Source organism: Phytophthora infestans, genomic scaffold (assembly GCF_000142945.1).
Source record: "Phytophthora infestans T30-4 supercont1.9 genomic scaffold, whole genome shotgun sequence".
NCBI classification, from domain to species: Eukaryota; Oomycota; class Peronosporomycetes; order Peronosporales; family Peronosporaceae; genus Phytophthora; species Phytophthora infestans.
Window position 1 is genome coordinate 2,565,864 of NW_003303750.1, and position 20,429 is coordinate 2,586,292.

The following is a 20,429-nucleotide window of genomic DNA, read 5'->3' on the forward strand; positions in this document are numbered from 1 at the left end:
TATCTGCAATTTCTAAAAAACTGGGTTGAACTGACAATCACTCTTCGAATTCCGCACTCGCAGCCATGGCCTCGACATCGGCGCTGCACGTACTGGACCGGCGCGACGTACAGCGTATATGCAGTGGACAATCGGTGGTAGACCTTGCGACGGCTGTGAAGGAGCTAGTGGAGAATGCACTGGACGCTGGCGCGACGCAGATCGAAGTGAAGCTAAAGGAGTTTGGGCGCGACGCCTTCGAGGTGAGTGACAATGGTGCCGGCGTCGCTCCCGAAAACTACGCTTCACTTGCGCGCAAACACTACACCAGCAAGATTAGCAGCTTTGAGGACATCGAGACCGTTGCATCCTTCGGCTTCCGGTGCGGCACTTGGTAGCGGTAGAGAGGATTGTTATTCATTACGTGAAAAAACTTATCATTTTTCTTTCCAGCGGTGAAGCGCTGAGCTCAATATGCGAGCTCGCTGCCAGCTTTACAGTGTGTACAAGGACGCAGAACGATGCGGTGGGAACGTTGCTGATGTACGACGCGAGCGGGGCGCTCGTGAAAGAGACCAAGAAAGCAAGGCCCACGGGGACCACCGTGGCGGTAGAAGAGCTCTTTAAGGTACAGACTGAAGCTCGGCTGGTGAAAAGGATCCTTACAAATGTTTGTAATGTGCTTCATTGTAGCCATTGGCTGTCCGATACAAGGACTTTAAGCGAAACATCAAGAAGCATTATGCCAAGTTGCTTAAGGTGCTGCAGGCGTACGCTGTGAGCTGTGCCAATGTCAAGATCTGTGTGTTCAATATAACAGGAAAGAACTCCAGTCGTCATGTCGTGCTGGCTACTCAGGCGCATCAGACGATGGGAGAGAACATTGCCAATGTGTTCGGTACCAAGTTTTTTAGGACACTAATACGCGTGGACTATGAGCTGAAGAACAATGTGAAGAAAGAGAAAGGTGGTACAAGTGATGAGGGTGACAGTGATGGTGAACAAAAGAGTTCTACTACGGAAACTGAAGATAATCTAAGTGGACAAGAGCGCAAGGTGGAGGGATACGTCTCTAAAGTCGGCGCAGGTGTCGGCCGAAGTGACAACGACCGGCAGTTCTTCTTCATTAATGGCCGCCCGTTTGATCTACCAAAGGTTTGTAGGATGAATGATCAACCGAGCTATGGAAGTGTGTTTTACTGACGTGCGATGCTTTTGTTCTGCTAGATGGCGAAGACACTGAACGAAGTTTGGAGGCAATACGAAATGAAGCAAAAGCCAGCATGCATCCTTAACTTTCTGCTGCCTCTGGGAGACTACGACGTGAACGTTACTCCAGACAAGCGAGAGACGTTTGTGAAGCATGTAAGTTCTGCATCCTGAGACCCTGGCAGGAGTAGACATCTCACCACTACGTGTGATGACTTGCAGGAAGCAGAGATTATTGATGCATTTAAGACGGGAATAAACAAGCTTTACGAACCAAGTCGAGGAACGTTTACAGTTCAGCCATTGCTGACAGCGTTTGCTCGTGCAAGTAAGACAGAAGAGCGTGCCAAGGAGGTTACTTCGACAACATCAGAAAATGAAATTCCCAAGCAACCAGAGCGCTTCCCTGCCGTGGAAAGCTGTAATGAGGATGATGTGCCAACGAATTCCGTCGTGCAAAGTGAACAATTGCAAGATGATAAGGTAACTACAGAAGCTGAGGAGCAGAAACCAAAGCCTGTTATCGTCGAAATACTCCAACCAAGGAATCAACGGGGTGAGAGCTCAGATCATGTCGGTGATAAAGCGAAAGATAAACCCAAAGCGGCCGTAGAACCGAAGCTACCCGCGCCATCGAAGACAGGTGCCGCATCTGCGCCATCGTCTCCTGAACAGATCCTGTTGGACTTGCGAAAGTCTGCAAAAAGACAGAAGCTTTATTCTCCTTTGCCGTCACAAGCAATACTTTCAACACCTGAAGAGCATGCGTGGTCATTTGACGAAATGATCAAGCAGCGACAACAATATTTTGAGGAAGAGGTGGAGTATGAGCGGAAACGGAAGACTAACCGCCTCAAGGTTCCGAAGACGTGCTCGACTTCTGTGGATGACAACGCGCTTGAAACAGACAATGAAGTTGCTGCAGCAGCATTGCAGCGCGTGCTCAAGAAAGAGGACTTTAAGCGCATGCAAGTTCTTGGCCAGTTCAACCTCGGCTTTATTATTGGGAAGCTGGGCAATGACCTGTTCATTATCGATCAGCACGCCAGCGACGAAAAATTCAACTACGAAACGCTTCAGCAGACTACAGTCATGCACCAGCAACCTCTGGTCCGTCCGCTAAGGCTAGAACTGACAGCTGGAGAAGAAATGGTTATCTTAGATCACTTGGGAGTGTTTACGAAGAATGGCTTCACCTTCCTGGTCGACAAGGATGCTCCGGCTACAAAGAAGCTAAAGCTGCTATCGCTGCCTTTCACGAAGCACACGCAGTTCGGTACTGAAGGTATTGCGCTAACTGTTTTATGACCCGGCCGAAGTAGGATTGGCTTATTGTAATTCTATGCTACAGATATTCGAGAGCTGGCGTCGCTCCTCATGGATGCGCCTATGAATACCTCAACTATCCGCCTGCCAAAAGTGATGGCGATGTTTGCGTCCCGAGCGTGCAGAAGCTCCATCATGATTGGAACTGCTCTTCACAAAGAGGAAATGCAGAAGGTAGGGAGGCCATAGTTTGTAATACTCACAGACCGTCGTTGACGCAGTACGATCGTGCCATTTTTTGCTGCTTCAGATTGTTCGAAACCTCTCTGGACTGGACCAGCCGTGGAATTGTCCGCATGGGTACGCTATGCATTGTCTACTGTAGACATACAACCCGTGGTGTCTAACGTGCGCTCTGAATTCGTACAGGCGACCGACTCTCCGTCACTTGGTTGATCTCATGCATCTCGAAGACAGCAATGACAGCAATTAAATTCGTGTAGTCAAGCGCATAAGCCTAAGGTTCGTCCTGCAAGCCGCTTTAATGTAACTACTTCGAACTATGTGAATAATTATCCACCGGTAGTTTCTAGGTGTTGTCCCAGGAGTACAGGAGTGGCATTGGTGCTGGAGCCTGGAGGTGACAATTGCTTGCGGTACTTTTCACATAGTTCGTTGTAGGCGTCGACGAGGACTGGATCGTTTGCGTCCCCCTGGTAGTTCGCGTTCACAAACTCGGTCCACTGGCGAATATCATTTTCTTCGGGGGAGTGTGTGAAACAGCCACCCTCACACTGACACTCTCCGCCGTATTCTTTTGGTAGGTTTTCTGGTGCGACGAACTCGAGCAGTGCTTTGGTGATGTCCTTGTGTCCACGAAGCACGTGGATTCGCTCACGCGTTTTGGGGTTCACAAGGGGCGACACCAGCTTCCAGATGAGGTTAAACCACGCAGGCGGATTGATGATGAAAACCTGGTAGACTCGCTCTGGGTTGTACGTCGCGATCACCTCCCCCCACTTCTTGGTGTAGTTGACCACATCGCTCGACATATCAGCCATGGAAATGCCCTTGATATCGTAGATTTTCAGCATGTTGCCTTCCGGGAATGGCCGCGGGTCGATCACGTTCCACATGAACTCCATCATTCGGACGTGGTGCATAATGGCTTCATCTTCCGTAACTCCACGCGCTGTAAAGTCATGCAGCGCCTTCCGTTGGCCGCCCAGGAACTCGAAAGAAATGGGATGACCCAGTCGATCCTTCTTGTGCGTAAAGTGGGTGAAGCACTCCTTCATGTCCGTGAACACGTGCGACGGACGCAGCAGAATCGTACCGACGTCGTTCTCTTTCCGCCACTTCATCGTAGCCGCATGTCGCTCCTTTGCTTCCTCCACGTCGCCTTCACAGCCGGCCAGGAATCGAGTATCCACATCAAGTTTCTCGCCATGTTCCTCTTCGTCACCCTCGGATGGTCCTTCGCTTTTGCCGATCGTGACGCTAACACATTCCACTCGTAGCGGTTGAGCCCGAGAGAACCTCCTGGTTGTGAGCAACAAGCTGATGCGCTCGTGGAAGCGAGTAAGGAAAAGCACCAGCGCTGATAGCCAAGCCAAAAGTTCGAACGAGCCGTTGTCCATCGAGTTCATGACAGCAGCCACAGCAGCCAGGAAAGACGTGAGTCCCCAGAAGCGTCTGTTCGTCTCCTCGACACCTTCCAAGCTCCCAACTGCCTTCTCCGTCTTCACCGCAACATGAAGCACATGATCATCACGAGGACCGTTCCCCAATGGCTCCGCCTCGACGACAATAGGGGCGACTCCTTCCTTCTTGTCACGAGTCAGCATCTCACGCGAGAAAAGTGCCGTCCCATTAGCCGATGGACCATTCACGTAGAATCGAAGAATACTTGAAGGGTACATGTCCACTTGGAAGACTTCCCCCACGGCTGGATTGCTCACCACAACCGACTCGGGCAGTGAAGATTCGTGCTGGACACTCACGCAGCTGATGGAATTATCTTCCGGTTGGGGCCCACGCTGAAGCTTGAACAGGGCGTCCTGGAAGAGCTGCATGGCCTTCCGCAGGGTCAAAGCGATCTCCGTACACTGCTCCGGCGTACGCGCTCGTACCCTGAACACTCGTCCATCCGAGCGGATGACCGTGAGAATCCGTGGGAACTGATCGTTCACTTCAATGTGCAGAATATCCGACAGATGAACCGACGAGCGCACCTCTCCCAACGCCATCGCCGACATGGAAGCCGAATCCTCCTCGGGGATGGAGCCGGTGGCCTTGAAGCACAGCATCTCGGCCGTCGTGAGCATGAAAATCCGCCACTTCCACAGCGCCACGTTCGCGCTCATTCGACGACTCGCTAGGGACCGTCCACCCATCGTGAAGGTGCCCAGATACAAAATCTCGTCCATCGTATTGTCCTGCTCCTCCAACAAGCAGCTGTACAGGATACCGGGCATGGCGTGGGCGCTGCTACTCGTCAGACCGCCGCCCAGCGTGTTCAAGCTGAAGCTTCCTCGACTACTCACGTCTGGCGTCCCGATCGCGTCCAACACGCCGTCCACCGACGGGTTTCGGTCCTTCCCAGGGGCCGGAAGTATCAACGGCAGCGCCATCTTCTCTCCAGCCACCGGCGACAACTCTGGGTCGCTCTCTATCTCCGCATAGTTCGGGTTCGAGTTTTGTCTACTTCTCGAGTTCTTGGGACTGCGATATCCAGCTCGACGCTGCACTAATTGTCTCGTGCACAAGTCGCACACACGCACCTCCTTCATGATGCCCAGGTGCGGCAGCGGCACTTGATTCTTGCTGTGTACGCCACACACGGCCTGTCCGCAGTTCCGGCATCGATGCTGCGAGAAAAAGTCCCGTCATTTGCATTCAATAACACCCAAACAGTACTTAATAAAACCCACCCGAAGCCGCAAAAGACGGAGCGGCGCATTGCACACGTGACACTTGGAGTCCGCGCAGTGTGGCCGTCGAGTGACCGCGTGCTGCCAAAGTCCGAGGCCGTGATCGCAGGTGCGTCCTCGCTGTTGGAGATAGGCGCGCTGTTGCTCTTGAAATGCGCCAAGAAGGCGGCTTTGCGGCGCTGGAGCTCCTCGGCCATCGATAAGGACTCCGACTCGCCCGCGCCAGGCGACGCCGGCGACGGAGACGAGGAAGAAGAAGAAGACGGTGCCACGTCGGGCGTGCGATTATCGCGGGAAGTTTCGCGCAGGAAGCGAGGCATTGCGAGGCGTTCGCCAGCCCCCATGCCAGCGATAGCGACAGTCTTCGCGCTTGAGTTTCTACCGTCGAAGTGTGAAGTGATGAGAGCTGGGGCGGAATGTTGTGAAGACAACGTGCGATTGTATCGTCTTTCACAGACCCTTTATATATTTGTTTTAAGTGGTTTTGTTTCAAGTGTACTAAGTATATGTTCACAGACATGATTAATTGAAAAGTTTCTTAAAAGTAATTTAATGTAAATAAAGAGGTTTTCCACCGTACGACTTTTCGTTTACGTGACGACTTGTTCAGCTGAAGCTCGTCAGTGAAGCTTCGGGCATGTCTCATGGTACCTTAGTCGAAAGCACTGGGCTCCCTTTACGAGTTTCTGAAAGATGGAAAGGCTCCATTCGACTGAAAGTCTATTCAGTCTGAATGGACTTTGCTCTCCCGACGATACCGTTCAAGTGCATGCTGTGGCACCACGCAGTCTGTTTGCCTTGCAATCTGGTCGCTGGGTCGCTCGTGAGGTCGTTGTTCATGCCCACCTGGGACTGTCTCCTGGATCTCTAGGATGTCTACTGTACGATGAGAATGGATCTCTCGAGAGTCTCGACTAATTACGAGATAACCTTATAAATATCCGTTCGAATCTGAAAAACACATCAAACCAGGGTTGGATTTTGCCGCGGCTTTATCGCGGCAATTCGGCTAAACTGATTTTTTTACCGATCGGCAATTCGGCTAAATCGGCTAAATCGGCAAAATAATTCGGCTGTATCATCCGGTAAGCTCCAATTGGACCACCACACGCAACCGGTATCCGGGCATTATCCGGACACGAATGGAGCAGCCATTTTGATAGTGGAGCGGGGACAATAATCTGCGCAGGCAGGGGGTTTCCGCGGGGAAGAGCGTCGTTTTGCACACGGATGCTGCTGGTAGTAGTGGTGGACGCTTCGCCGCGGATATACCCTCCGCTCACACCTGTCAAAGCAGCTATCAAACTGCAAGCAGTATGGCGAGGTCTTCAAGCTCGACGTTTGGTCTTAAAGTTGCTGCGTGATCGATACGAAAAGCACTCTGATTTAGAGAAGGAACGTGTGTATCACGTGGAAAAATTGGCAAGCAAAAAGGAGTTGCCACCAAAGCTGTGGGATCCGCCGCCATTACTCTGCAAGCGATACGATCTGAATGACCCAGTCGAGATCCAACGACTGGCCAGGTTCGCTACCATGACGCACGATGAAGCTGCTCCGATCGTTCAGCACGCGTACCGATGTCATTGAGGTCGTGAGCTCATGCGTCGTACTCTGCGTTCGAGTATCAAGAACATCTGGGACGCCACGACCGGGTGTTTCTATATTTACAGCGCCACTACTAAGGAGACGCCCTGAGAGAAGCCCCGACTTCTGCTTAATGAGGCCGACGACGAGCTTGGATCTACGGCTGGCCATCATCAAAATCCAGCCCAGGGACGTCGACGAGTAGCAGTCACGTTGAGACCAGAGAAATTCCACAACGAGGAAGCTGCCACACGCACGATTCAAGCGCTTTACCGACGGATCGCAGCGCGTAAGATGTTTCTCCAGCTAATCACGCGCTGATATCGTAAAATACTGGACCCGGTGTCTGGTCAACCATGCTACTACGACAGTGTTTCGGGCACTGCAACCTGGTTTAAACCTGCAGTGTTTGGTGAATACGATCTTGCACTCGTGGACGACTCGACTGTATCTCCTTCCGGAAGACGACAAAGCACACTTGTATCTCCTCGATTCTCAGCCTTGTACTCTGTAAGGAAGTTACCACGCATCAGTGAGCGTGTTGTCTCAAGCGACATAAACGAAGACTATAGCGTCTACGGCAAATGTCACGCGATGAAGCTGCTACGTGTCTGCAGCGGATGTGGTGAGCCCGTCGCGCCAGAGAAGAACTGCGCGAATTACCGTTCGATGCGTACGAGAAAATCTACGACCCCACCACGGAACACTTCTTCTACTACAACCGCAAGACCGGTCGCAAAGTGGAAAACCCCCGCTCTACTTGTAGGCGACGGTCGAGATATCAAATAGGCAAAAATATACAACAGACGATGCTCACCCACAGCCACGACGCCCTATGAAGCCAAGCACGTCCTATTCACATTCATGCGCTGTGCCGTCGCACGACTTGAACTCCACCGTCTTCTACGTCTTGGCATCAGTGCTGTCGGGCTGCAAAGTGCTCCTGGCCGCCACGGGCACTCCTAAGCAGCGAGGAGGTCTCGCCCTCATCGTTGCTGCGCTAAAAAAGACATTGCTGCCGCAGGCAGTATTGATACATCCGCAGTAAGAAAGCGCCCTCGAACATGAAGTACACCACCGACAGCTCAGCGATGAAGTAGAGCAAGAAGTACGTCAGGATCGTCCGTGTAAGTGGAGCTGCACAAGCATTGTATTAATTGCGCTTAGCTATGCAGACAGTGATGTCACGTAAGGCGTCAATCCAAATGTGCGCTCCGACGGGAAAAGTGTAGTAAGACTAAATTTTTGCCCTCGAATTCCAGTAAGCTTGGTTTCCTGTGGGAAAGTCTTCACATTTGTCTGGGGAAACTCTGTCGTATCAGGCTCTGGAATAGCTTCTTCGAATCCTTCAAATATATTTTGTTCGAGTTCGTCGTCTTCGTCAATACACGTTTCGTCGAGTATGGACTCGTTTCCGTCCAGAACATTCAAGATGTCTTGCCAATACTCGGTCGTGTCTTCGCTGGGAACATCTTGGTGAGCAATTACATGGTTTTCTTCTAGTTCTTCAAGCGTGATAGGAGTACCCATATCACAATTTCCAACGTGCTCTCTCTCAGCGGCAGCGACGATGCGTTTGATCTCGACGATTTCTTTTCCTTCGCTCGCTACTTTATCCAGCTGCCGAATCGTCTGACGAATTAGGGAGAACTTACGTGCCTTCTCGATTGACATTCTGTTTTTCAGGGCTGTGTGAATTGCAGCCAGCTCGCTAAAATATCTCTCGCATGTTGCTGTATTTACTGCGATTGAGAGGATTATTGCCGCGAGCTTAGGCAGCTTCGAGTCGGCTCTTATATCACCAGCAAAGCTCCAATACTGTCCAACATCTCCACTGAACTGAACAATTGAGCTTCTGACAAATACACCACGATACCAGGCGTGCAAATCGGCTGCCAAACCCTCGATATCACTTTCATTGGCGATTCCAGCATATCGTCGATAATAATAGATACCATATCCACATAACCTCTCGAGAAATCTCAAACTCGGTGACTCCTTATGAATCGCCACAGCAACGCGAACATGCAGAGGGTGTAAGAACAAAGCTAACAGCATTAAGGGCTGCTCGCATTGTTGCCATCGCTTCTCTACGAGCGATACTAACTCCAGGTTGTTGAAATCACCCAGAAATCCTTGATAAATATCTCGGTATGAAATGATAACATCTGCCAATGAATTCTCATCACGTTGCAACTTGTAGGAAACATTGGAAAGTGGACGAATTATCGCTTCAGCAGCTCCAAGCTTTCGCCAAAAGGAAGGTTCACCAAATACTTGAAGTGCCTGGGGGAAATCAACGCAGCTGTTGTATTTGGCCCAAAAGTGAAGTAGTCCACTTCTCACACGCAATAAAGAGGCAAAACAACCTTGCATGCTGTTCCACCTTGTCTCGCACAAATTTATGAGCCCAAGTGACTTACCGTAGGTTGCTGTAACCAGCTCTTGCGCCCGAACTAACCACTTGGAAGATGATGCATTCAGTGTCACCGTAGCTAGTGATGCCTGTTTGGTTAGCTCGCGGAAAGACGCGTTTAACACTGCTTTAACCAGGTTATTTATGTCATGAGCAAAACAGTGAACGAACGCGATCCGTGGATGTCTGCGTGCCAAAATACGCCGGGCGCGACCACACTGACCAGCGTTATCGGTTACAACAGCCCCAATTGTCCATCCATTCTTTGTCTCAATTTCACGCATCACCTTCTCCATTTGCTCAGCAATCGCGACCCCGTCGTGTCTTGAGCCAGTTGGAAATAATCCATAGGTCACGATAGTACCGAAAAGGGCAAGCATGCACCCAAGTAAGTGCAACTTAACAACATTCATCCATACATCGGATAAAAAATTCAATCGACCGCCACTAAACGCCAACCGGTTGTTGAGCGCCAAAACTTGAGAGTCTTCTTCAACCTTGCTGTATTTATCCAGAATTTTTCCCATTGCTTTTCGCTTCGGAAGAGCTTTTTCACAGGCCCGGTTGAGAAAAATAAAAAGCCTGCGAGTTGACGGTTTTTCAATGAAACGGTCAGGTAAGCAATTATCTGCCTGAAACTGGATGAGTAATCGCTCAAATTCATCATGATCGTCTTTACAAAAGACTGGATTAAAGTATTGACAAATACACCGACTTCGTTTGGCGGAACTTGTTGAAGAAGCGTCCCCAATCGAGGACCTCGATGCAGATATTGATGAAGCCGAGCTGGAAGGAGGTTTCGCTCCGCTCTGTGCTAAGAAGTGGTGTAGAATTGTTGGCTGAACCAGTGGAGCTGTGACATCACCCGTTCTTGTGCCTCTTTAAAATACTGACAGTCCTTGAGATGGCTAGTATAGTTGGTGTCTCGCCCCGAGATGACTTTGGGCTCCGGTGGTTTCTTCTCTCTCGTCTGGTCGTTATACGCAGCTAAGCAGTGTCTACACACAACCTGAGACCTGCCTCCTTTTTAGGTAGCCCCGTGTCAGCAAACTGCTGTCTCTCGAAGCCTTGCGAACGCCCCATTCTCCCGAGGCAGAGGTGGACGTCTTAACAAGAGGGAGGGAGGTCGGAGGAATCAGACTCTGGTCTCTGATTCAGAGATAGACGGTATTCAAGACTAAATTTGCCCCCTTTCGGTATAATAGTATCCGATTGACGCGTCTATACGGTCGTATACATTTGATAGCTCGGCGATTTTGACCGCAAATCGGACAGGATAATAAAGCCGATTGATTCGGCAAAATCCAACACTGATCAAACGGGAAACACATAACGACATGGTCGGGGCGTTCGACGGGCCCTTCTGCCATCGAGCCTAACTCGGAGGTCGTACTACATGTACGACTCGTAGCCGTCCCGACTGCTCTGGAATGAATGTCCCGTGAAGGTAAGTGCTGTATTATTGGTGAGAATGTGCTCTGAATGTGACGTGTTGTGCGCATCCGAAACCAGGGCTTAACTGCTGGAAAGGAAGACCTCCAACTCCGCCGAGTCGCTGGGCGTAGAAGCTTCTACGCCGCAGCTTCCACATCACAGCCCCACGTCGTCATGGTTGGGCTCACTTCCACTCAGCTCCCCCCTGACTCGCTACATGCCGGTGATACTATCGCCTACTACACGCGTATGTACGTCGCCGGCGACCATCGTGGGTACCGCGAGGCTGTCATCCTACGGGTCGACGCGACCCCTGGCTTGGAACACCCTATCAAAGTAACCACAGACGAGTTAATTCAGCTCACTCAGATGATTGTGCGGGTCAGCGACAGCGATGGAGCGCGTGTCAATGGTAAATGGCGCATGCTCCGCACCTTTTCCCTCGTGTCCGGGATGTTCGACGCTCAATCCGACTGCTCATTATTGTGCGATAAGGTGAACGGCATCATCAACGCAGTCTTTGCTGGTCAAAGGAACATTGGCCGCGCTATACGTGACCAGATCGATGCTACACCCTGCTCATTGAATGCCTTAGGCATTGCAAAACGTGCGAGCCCGCCCCACACCTCCATTTCTTCAGATGTTGAGATTACAAGAGACGTAGTGGCTCTTAACGGCGCCAACGATGGGGAAGAGTATGAGGGAAGAGACCAAGCGCCTATTTCAATGGCCTCAGCAATGAATTTAACAAGCTCGCAGTTTATGGACGCTAATAAGAGGTCCAGCACCCACCTTAATCGTACGGTGGCCCACGCTCAGCAACCCACGGATTCAGCCATCGTTGGTCAAGCCTCACGAAGTGTGGACTTTGGCAATGGTCCCAGCACATGCGCCAAGGAGGTTTTTGAATTAAGTTCTGGTCCAGACATCGTGTATCCTCGCTGCAAAGAAGAAGAACCCGAGGGCCGATCCGAGTCGGATACTCCAGCACTTTGTACTGCTCCACCACCCAACGCTCTCTTGTCGGAAGGTGCTGGGCTACTGGACGTGTCTGCTGTGGCTGAGTATTTAAATACCGTTCCCACGCGCTTGGAACGGTCGAAGATACGACACCAGGCAAAGAAGCGGGCTAGCACTTGGCACGTGCCGAGATCACGCAAGAAAAGACACCAAAAGAAATGTGCTGTAACACGTAGCGGATCAAGCATCCATCACGCCCACTCCGTCAAAGCCAAGAAAATGAAGGAACTGTTGCGGATGCCGAGCATGAGAGCGAAGCTGAACGCCGTACGAAGCTACAGGCCGGTGTTTGTGGAGCCCAAACCCCCTCCTCCAAGTAACGTCACCCAAATAAATGTGTACGAGACGTACGTAATGGAGGAGGTAGCGTGGCCAGACTGGGTGGAGCCTATCACCGAGTCTATTGTACCTGTGGGGCTTACGTTCGATGACATTGGTGATGGAGACGCTTGCGTGTGCCACGATGACTGCTTCGCCGACACCTGTAACAATGCTAAGATAACTATCTACTGCTCCCCCGACTGCTGTCGACTGGACGCAAATTGCAGTAACGCGCCGTGTACGCACCCCGGCCTCAAACTGTACAATACTCACTGGTTGGGGCTGAACGTGTACACGACGCAGGCGTTATTTGCTGGCGAGATTATCGCCGAATACAACGGAGCGCTTTGTGAGTACGAAGCTCTGTACGAGGGCCAGCCAGAAAAGGCAAAAAAAACAAAACAGTGGCTACACAATGCTCCTGAACGAGAAAAGCAAGCGAGGCAGATTTGTCTACGTGGAGGCACTAAAGTGTGGATCTATCGCTCGGTTCTTCCAGCACGCATGTACTTCAAACGTCGAGTTTTTCGAGATGAAAAACAGGTCCAGCGTGAAGGTGGTCGCTCGGATGATCGAGAGTGTCGCTGCGGGCGCGCAGCTCGTCGTCCACTATGGAGACGAAATCTGGTTCAAGTGTGCTTGCGATTTTTGCTGGAATGAGGAAGGCCCAAGCTAATTTGTGGTATTTAGATAGCCTAAATAATCCAAATCATTCCAGGACTTCACAATGAAGAGTTACAATGAAAAATGAAAGACCATCCTTAATGACAGCTTTGTACGCAACAACTCTATGTGAGGAATCTTTTAGAAAGAGGTTTCTTAAAAAGATATCCAATATTTTTTTGTAATGTCAAATCGGGAAACGACTAACTTTTATTATGCATGATTCCTCATATACACAGTGTTCATCTACCTTGTGGATACGGAAATCTAAACAAAGACAGGAACCAGCTCCATTTGTAGAGGTGTTAGACCTCAGAACGTAAGTGCGGGCCCAACCGTCGTTGGTCGTCCTCCTCGCTGCCCTGAGTTCTTGGAAGCCGCTGCGCCACTGCTCTTCTGCATGTTGCGAGAGATTAGGATTTCACGTCCGCTTGGGTCAATGTAATCTTGTGTTCGTACAGCATAGAGTACGTGTACGCAGACCCCAAATGCGTAGCAGTAGTTGCAGCCACACCACCGACGATTCAAATCTACATTCCAGCCTCCTTCGGGCTGCCCTTCCACCTCCATTCTAGCGTAGTTAAGTCCCATTTGAGCCGAGACAGCGATGCCGTGTTCTGACCGGTTGTTAGGGGCAACCGCAATCCGTTTCGCGAGCCTGGAGGCGATTCGAATGCACCCAGGAGGCTCCAAAGCGCCAGGTTGTTCCCCACCCAGACCTAATAGATTCTCTCGGACTAATTCCCGCACGCGACGTGTGAGGGTTTCCGACGGGAGCACCTCCATTTGAAATGGGCGCTCGTTTGCCGACTGGTCCTCGCAGCAATTGGCCAGCTCCGCTAATAGCGCACCCATTTTTAGACGCCGACGTAAAGTGTAGTCTCGTTTCAGGATAGCGTTGAAAGTTTCGACCGGGTTGTTGGTTGATGCAAAGCCACTGGGTGTTGAGTATAACTGCCAGCCACTGAAGTGGCCACTCAAAAAAAACCATTGGCCACTCATATATTGAGCGAAGTCCACCAACATTGGGACGTTCATCCACTTCCTTAGCAGAGCGTCCCGCATTCTCGTAAAGTCTAGATGTGTTCGGGTGAAGTGTAGGTCGTACAGGTCGTGGGTAATATTAGACGATACAAACGAGGGAAACTGCTTGATCGCCTTGTAGACCTTCTCCATCACGTGAAAGAAGCACATGAGGCTCTGGAACTGAGGGTTGTCTCCAAAAACGACGTTTAAAGCGTTATACTGGGCCTTGTCTGCGTCGGCCATCGCGTAGCGAACAGCTAGATCGCGACCGGTGAGCCAGCAGTACAGACGCCTTAGCGCCATGAGCATCGGTTGTATAATTTCTTGTGTTTCACCTGATACAATGTACAGCGCCACCAGATGAAACCTACGCGACCTATCGGAGATGCCGACCACTAGTACCGGATATCCGCGATAGTTTAACTTGTACGTCGCGTCCACATGAAGTATGTAGTTGTCCGGCGGTCGCATTAGCCGAAGCATTAGGGTCTTGGTCGTTAAACCAATAACGAACGGCCGTTCTTCCGATCCGTTTCCGACCACTGGCTTGCCTTGCTCATCCATATTCCAGGCGAATGTGAAGGTCTGGGACACGGCCTCTCGTCAGGTGTACGCCCTCGCGTGGATCCAGGTCCTCAAATCGTCCACTATGTCATTCCGCGACAAGTTCTTCCTGGAGTAGTAGTTGACAAAGTTCTGGACGGTGCCCAAGCTTGGCAAGTCCTGAAGCACCGCTCCAAACTTCCGTGCCATCGCATTGCGTATACGGACAGGCCGCAGATGTTGTGCCGTGAGCTCACGGCAGTATATATTCTGCAGCTCCGTCAGTTTCTTCTTCTTGGGGGAGTTTAACGCTGTGGCGTGCTCTCCCACCTCAAATATTGACACTGCGTCGCTAACCTGGCAAGAGAGGGTTTTGCCGCGCCAAGAACAAGCGTGTACACCAGAGAAAACGGCCGCCTTGCACGCTGTTGACGAGCACTGAAGCATCCTGTACCTCATCTTGTGTGGGGCATCGTCGAGGCAAACTGTACATGCGTACAAATTGCTCTTCGAGACCTCGTAGGTCTTTAAGGCAGTCAGCACTCTGTCAGCTTCGATACCGGTAGCGTTGAGGCCACGTCCTGCCAGGCGATACGCTTCGGCATTGCAAGTCGCGTCGGCCGGCCGAGTCTTTGCTGGGTGATCTCCTTTCTCGATTCTGAAGTGCGGCGATGGTTGGCTGTAAATCACCATCCCAACCCCTGTCTGTGCGAGGAATCAGAAAAAAGCGGCGTGCACAGGCAATCCATTCTATATGTGTAGTCTCCATAGTGTGATGTGGTCGCACGCTATATTTGTGGTGACGCAGTTTTGGTGTGCGAATCTGGACTTTAAGTTAATTTTTACGCGTTCTCATACCTACCACCCCGTAATTTTTAGTTTTTAGCCAATTACAGGTGGATAGCGAATAGGTCGGTTGTGATACTTGTTGCGTTTCAACTCGTGCTCGAGAAGTGATCCCCTCTGTCCACAACGAGTGCAGTCGATTGATTACCGGCACACAGCACGTAATAACGAGACCATTAAGTTGAGAAGAAACGCTAATTGAGTCAGCGCCCAGTTGGTCGTCAGTGCCGTTGCAACCACAATGCGTCGAACATCGTCGAAATACATGCACTTCGTCCACAAACGCAATATCCATATTTCGACCGTAGCATTTTAATGCTGGCTTTAAAGGCCTCCACGTCGCAGATACTTTTATCAATACCCACAGTATCATGTGCCTGAGCCTCACTCAGGCCTGAGGCTGAGGCAGGACGCATCAACAGTGTTAACGAGGTTTACCAAGTCGTGACGATGGCAGTTCTATTCGAATTGATTGGCATCTATTCTGGTGCAGATTATCGAATCGACGCAACCTTCTAACCACGCGACAGTGATAGAGGGTGCAGATATTGTCTGAGTCCGTCGTAACGCCTTGGTTTCCCCAGAAAGAGCCTCGGCCATCGTCTTAAAATGCTGAGCTGTAGTCAGCGCCGCGCCCTTCCGCGCATGTGCTTTTCGCTCATTCTACGAGAGCACCGACCATGAATCCAGCAGCAATAGCACCGATCAAGTGAGCGCCAGATGCCAGGGCAGCGACTTTCGGAGAGGTGACCACTGTCGAAAACGTAGCCTCATTGGCACATCTCCCGGTCAGTATGCGGGGGCGACTAGCAGGGTCTATGGTCGACACTTGCCTCTCTAGCAATACGCCACTCACACCGACCCCGAACGATCCGTCGGACGACAACTCGATCACTTCATCAGGTGTCGGAGACGCCATTGACATCGCTGACTGTGAAGCTGGGCACCGATGCAGTCTCACAACACCGACAAGTGAACTGAGATCGCCTTCATCCGGTCGCGACGCCCACTACGGCTGCCTGGACACTGTCACCGCAGCCATTTATCTTCGTGGTTTGGGTGCAGGAAGCAAGTCCAAGGACAAGTCGATTGACTATACGGCCGAGCTCGAAGCTACGCAACGTCGACAACGCGGACTCTTGCAGCTCTGCACCGTCAGTTGGCAACATGTTTCGTACATTATTCAGCCAAAGAAATCGTGGGTGCCAGGACGATTCAGGCGCAACAAGAAGCAAAACCTAATTGATCTAAAGCCTCGCAAGATCCTAAACAACGTATGGGGGCGATCTGGTCCCGGGGATCTAACAGCTATTATCGGTCCTTCCGGAGCAGGTAAAACCACGTTACTCGACGTACTAGCAGACCGAGTTCCTCACGGAGAACAAGGTGTACGTGTGGAGGGGATAGTGGACGTGAACGGACGACCTCGAGATCCACGCTCCTTCCACTCGATCATGAATTATGTGTCACACGACATGGCGTTCCTTGGATCTTTTTCCGTTCTAGAGACACTACAGATCGCTGCAGGCCTTGGCTTACCATCCCACGTACCTCCTCTAACCCGTGAATCTCGTGTTCAAGACGTGATCGACGCAATGGGATTACGGTCCTGCATGTACGCGAATGTTGGCGATGTCTTCCACAAAGGGATTTCGTCAGGTCAACGTAAACGACTCGGTATCGCTGTGGAGTTGCTCTCTGATCCAGCTCTACTTCTACTTGATGAACCCACTTCAGGCCTCGACGCGTCGTCGGCTCGAAGTGTGATGCAACATATCGAACGGCTGTGTCAAGAGAGTGGCAAGAACGTCATCTGTACGATCCACCAGCCATCGTCTTCGGTGTTTGCAATGCTGACAAATCTAGCGATTCTAAGTGACGGCCAGCTCGTGTATTTTGGAGCAGCATCGGCCGCTTTAAACCACTTTTTCTCGCTAGGTTACGTGTGCCCAACGTACCTGAGTACTTTGTCCACTTGGTGAACAAAGATTTCCACGCAGATTTGGGTCTCGACCCATTCGTTCGAGCCTTGGAAGACGGCTCTGAGCCACAGCGTCTACGCGTGGAAATAGCTCGTGATCGCTATCTCGGAGAAATGAACCTCATCAACTATGATTTGCTACGAGCGATGCGTCCTTCGAGACTTGATCAGTTCTCTGTTCTGCTGCATCGAAACTTGACCAACAATTGGCGCCACCCCGGGGTTTTCTGGCTACGTGTGCTCATGTACATGTTGCTGTCCTTCATGGTCGGCACAATGTATCTGAGCTCGAACAGTGAGATCACCAGTTCTGCGATGGTCCCACTTCTATTCTACGTGCAAGCTTTCTTGGTTTTCATGTCGGTTGCTGCACTTCCAGCGCTACTGGAGCAACGCGCTGTCCTAGAACGTGAAGTTCGCTCCCATTCGCTGCATCTGGCAAGTTACACGACTGCTAACTTGCTTGGTGCGCTGCCTGGCATCACATTTATCTCGTTATTAGCCTCAATTATCGTTGTGTACTTCGCTCGCGTCCACTCGTTCGGGTCATTTCTTCTTAACTTGACGCTGTCACTCGTCACTTCGGAGTCGATGATGCATCTACTGGGCGCCGCTGTACCGCACTACATCATGGGTATCGCTCTAGGCGCCGGACTCTTTGGTATGTTTATGCTGTGCGAAGGTTTCATGGTTCCGTTCGCAGCTATCCCGACGTATTGGAAATGGGGCTACTATTTGGCCTTCCACACGTACTCGTTCGAGTCCTTCATGTACGAGCATTTCTCACAGGTTGACACCGAAGAAGCCTGGGATCTGCTCAAAAGTTACGGCATGGAGAAGGTCGACGTTTCTCGCAATATGCTCATCCTCGTAGCATACGCTGCGGGTCTACAACTCGCAGGCATCGCTGTCCTTATCATCCGCTTTGGTCGCCATAAACGTTAAAAATCATTCTGTAGAACATAATTTACACTGACACTATCCTGATTCGTCACGTTAAGAAACGTTACGCCAAGTATTGACGAACAACTATAGATAGGTTGTTTTTTTATACATAAAAAAACCATATATTAAACCTATTATTTTTGCCGTCATGTTTTTTTTTGGGTAATACTCGTTATTACCCCTGCTTGCGTTTCTGCTCCATCTCCAGCGCTGCTGCACCCAGTCTCAGCTCTTTAATCGTCGTCTACGTTGGGGAAGAGAATGTTGTCGTCATTCTCTTATATAGATCGCAAAGCTTGAGCTCATTCTGACTGACGCTCCAAATCCTCCACCAAAACGTTGTCTTCAAGTAGCATGCGCCCCCACCCACGCGATATCTTCTCGCAGTTGATGATATGGCGCTGCATATGTTTGACCATCGCAGACATGGTCGTAGTGCAGTGATTACACTTCACTCGCCGAGTCTTATACTTCCCCTTGGGATGATCCTTGAAATGAGACCACACACCTTCTTTGCGTACCCGACCCATTGATTGAAGAATTGGAAATGCCCAACGCGAAAGGCAAGAACCAAAAGCACAACCAAGCTTGGTTAGCCAGTCATTTACAGTAGTCCACTTGCGACGAGTTCCGAAGGACCATGGTGAAATGGCAACGTTGACAAAAAACCCACAAAAAAACCGAAAAAAAATATTTTGAACCGAAATTCGATTTTTTTGCCGAAAAGATCAAAAAGACCGTTCGATACGAACAACAGAACCCAACGTGCGGCCCTCGACACACACTAATCCATGTCTTTAAAAGCGTTAGTGGGCACCGTTAAGGATCTATGGCGCATGCGCTCAATGCCTTCTCAAGTGCGACCGCAGGACACGCGCTCGGTCATCACCGACATCATTGTGCGGCACATACTACTGTTTTGAATTAAAGGTGTGTTATCGATCTTTGATCGTATGTTAACAGGGCGATGAAAGCCAGAAGGGAAAGTTACTGAACGCGGGGCCCATTCTAGCACTCATGGACGTAGTGGCAGGGACTATTTCGTATCGGTACAGTCTTTAAGTCCCAAATTCCAACAACAACTTTGGTCTGACGCTCGGACGATTGTCAGACTTTCGATGGGAGCTGCAGCGACGATCTCATTCGACCGTGTGGACATGGTTCAACCGGTATTCCATGGAGACCACGTTCGGCTGGAAGGAGAAGTTATTGGACTCGGAAAATCGTCCATGGCAGTGCAAGTGCGCGTATTTCGGCATGATCTAACGGCAGACACTTTGCAGCACACTCACGATGCGATCATCACGATGGTGGCTATCAATCGCTTTGGACGACCGAGAGAATGTCTACCAGTGTTGTTCGATCCGGATCGTGCGGATTACTGTCTAAAAGTGAGCGAATTGGCAAAGCAACGCAAAGATCTCTCCTTCCAGTGGAGACACGAGCAGGATGCAGTGAATGAACTGCCGTTTATTAAGAAGTCGGATGTGACGGCAGTCGAGAATAAAGCTGAAAATGCTGCAGTGAGTGATACGACGGTCGAAGTACGCAACTGTTTCCTGCCCCGCAATCTTAACCCGCACGATACAGTTTTTGGGGGCGATCTACTAGTCTGGATGGTATGTGTTATCCTGTGGTAACGCGGATATGGTCTAAAATTGTGCTGCAATGTCAGGATAAAGTTGCGTTGCACTGTGCGCAAAAGTTTACCAGATCCGAGAAAATGGTGACCATCGCCATGAACCGGGTGCTTTTCAAGTTGCCGATTCGAATGCTCGACATGGTCCGGATGCGAGCTCGCGTTGTTCACGTTGAGTACGTTGGTATCGAAGATACAGGTTAAGATTTCGGATAAGCTTACTTATCCTGCTGCTGCAGTCATTTCCACCTGGAAGTTGAAGTGGAGGTGTTCATCCACTCTATTATCAACGGCGGAGAGCGCAAGTCACACAGCGGGTCTTAAGTTCTATGCATCCACACCCTTAGATGCTCTTGAGCTGACTGTTAAACGTGTTTGCTAGCTACTTCACGGTACTCAATCTGGATGACAACAACAAGTTCAAGTCGATTGACAAAGGTCTCAAGATCGACGAGACCAACCAGGACGAGATGCGAATTCACATGAAGGCCCAGAAACGACTTCAGTTTAAGGGAGAAGAAACGAACCTCCTCGGGTTGAAGACTCGGATTCTTTCTGGTGAGTTTGCAGCACATCGACCCACACATCAGTGATGCGTGGTTCAGTTACCTGTACAACAAGACG

At 50.6% G+C, this 20,429-nt stretch overlaps 4 protein-coding genes across 4 annotated transcripts; 3 read left to right on the forward strand and 1 right to left on the reverse strand.

Moving 5' to 3' along the window:
* Nucleotides 1-31: 31 nt before the first annotated feature.
* On the forward strand, nt 32-3,254 carry PITG_06002 (mismatch repair endonuclease pms1, putative; the record flags this gene model as incomplete). Its single annotated transcript, XM_002998168.1, has 13 exons — nt 32-361; nt 433-607; nt 673-906; nt 988-1,134; nt 1,207-1,344; nt 1,411-1,510; nt 1,586-1,599; nt 1,693-1,744; nt 1,832-2,473; nt 2,540-2,688; nt 2,765-2,814; nt 2,884-2,976; nt 3,041-3,254. The coding sequence occupies 12 exons, from the start codon at nt 66-68 to the stop codon at nt 2,945-2,947; spliced, it is 2,061 nt and encodes a 686-aa protein (XP_002998214.1).
* Nucleotides 3,027-5,731, reverse strand: PITG_06003 (uncharacterized protein; the record flags this gene model as incomplete). Its single annotated transcript, XM_002998169.1, has 2 exons — nt 3,027-5,324; nt 5,384-5,731. The coding sequence occupies 2 exons, from the start codon at nt 5,729-5,731 to the stop codon at nt 3,027-3,029; spliced, it is 2,646 nt and encodes an 881-aa protein (XP_002998215.1).
* A 10,303-nt stretch (nt 5,732-16,034) lies between these two features.
* On the forward strand, nt 16,035-18,166 carry PITG_06004 (ATP-binding Cassette (ABC) Superfamily; the record flags this gene model as incomplete). The annotated part of the gene is made up of 3 exons (XM_002998170.1): nt 16,035-16,268; nt 16,314-17,178; nt 17,229-18,166. 3 exons carry the CDS (start codon nt 16,035-16,037, stop codon nt 18,164-18,166), a joined length of 2,037 nt encoding a protein of 678 aa, XP_002998216.1.
* Nucleotides 18,167-18,937: 771 nt separating this feature from the next.
* PITG_06005 (ATP-binding Cassette (ABC) superfamily) lies at nt 18,938-20,398 on the forward strand (the record flags this gene model as incomplete). The annotated part of the gene is made up of 6 exons (XM_002998171.1): nt 18,938-19,065; nt 19,130-19,215; nt 19,278-19,710; nt 19,842-19,981; nt 20,045-20,122; nt 20,188-20,398. 6 exons carry the CDS (start codon nt 18,958-18,960, stop codon nt 20,396-20,398), a joined length of 1,056 nt encoding a protein of 351 aa, XP_002998217.1.
* Between the last annotated feature and the right edge of the window lie 31 nt (nt 20,399-20,429).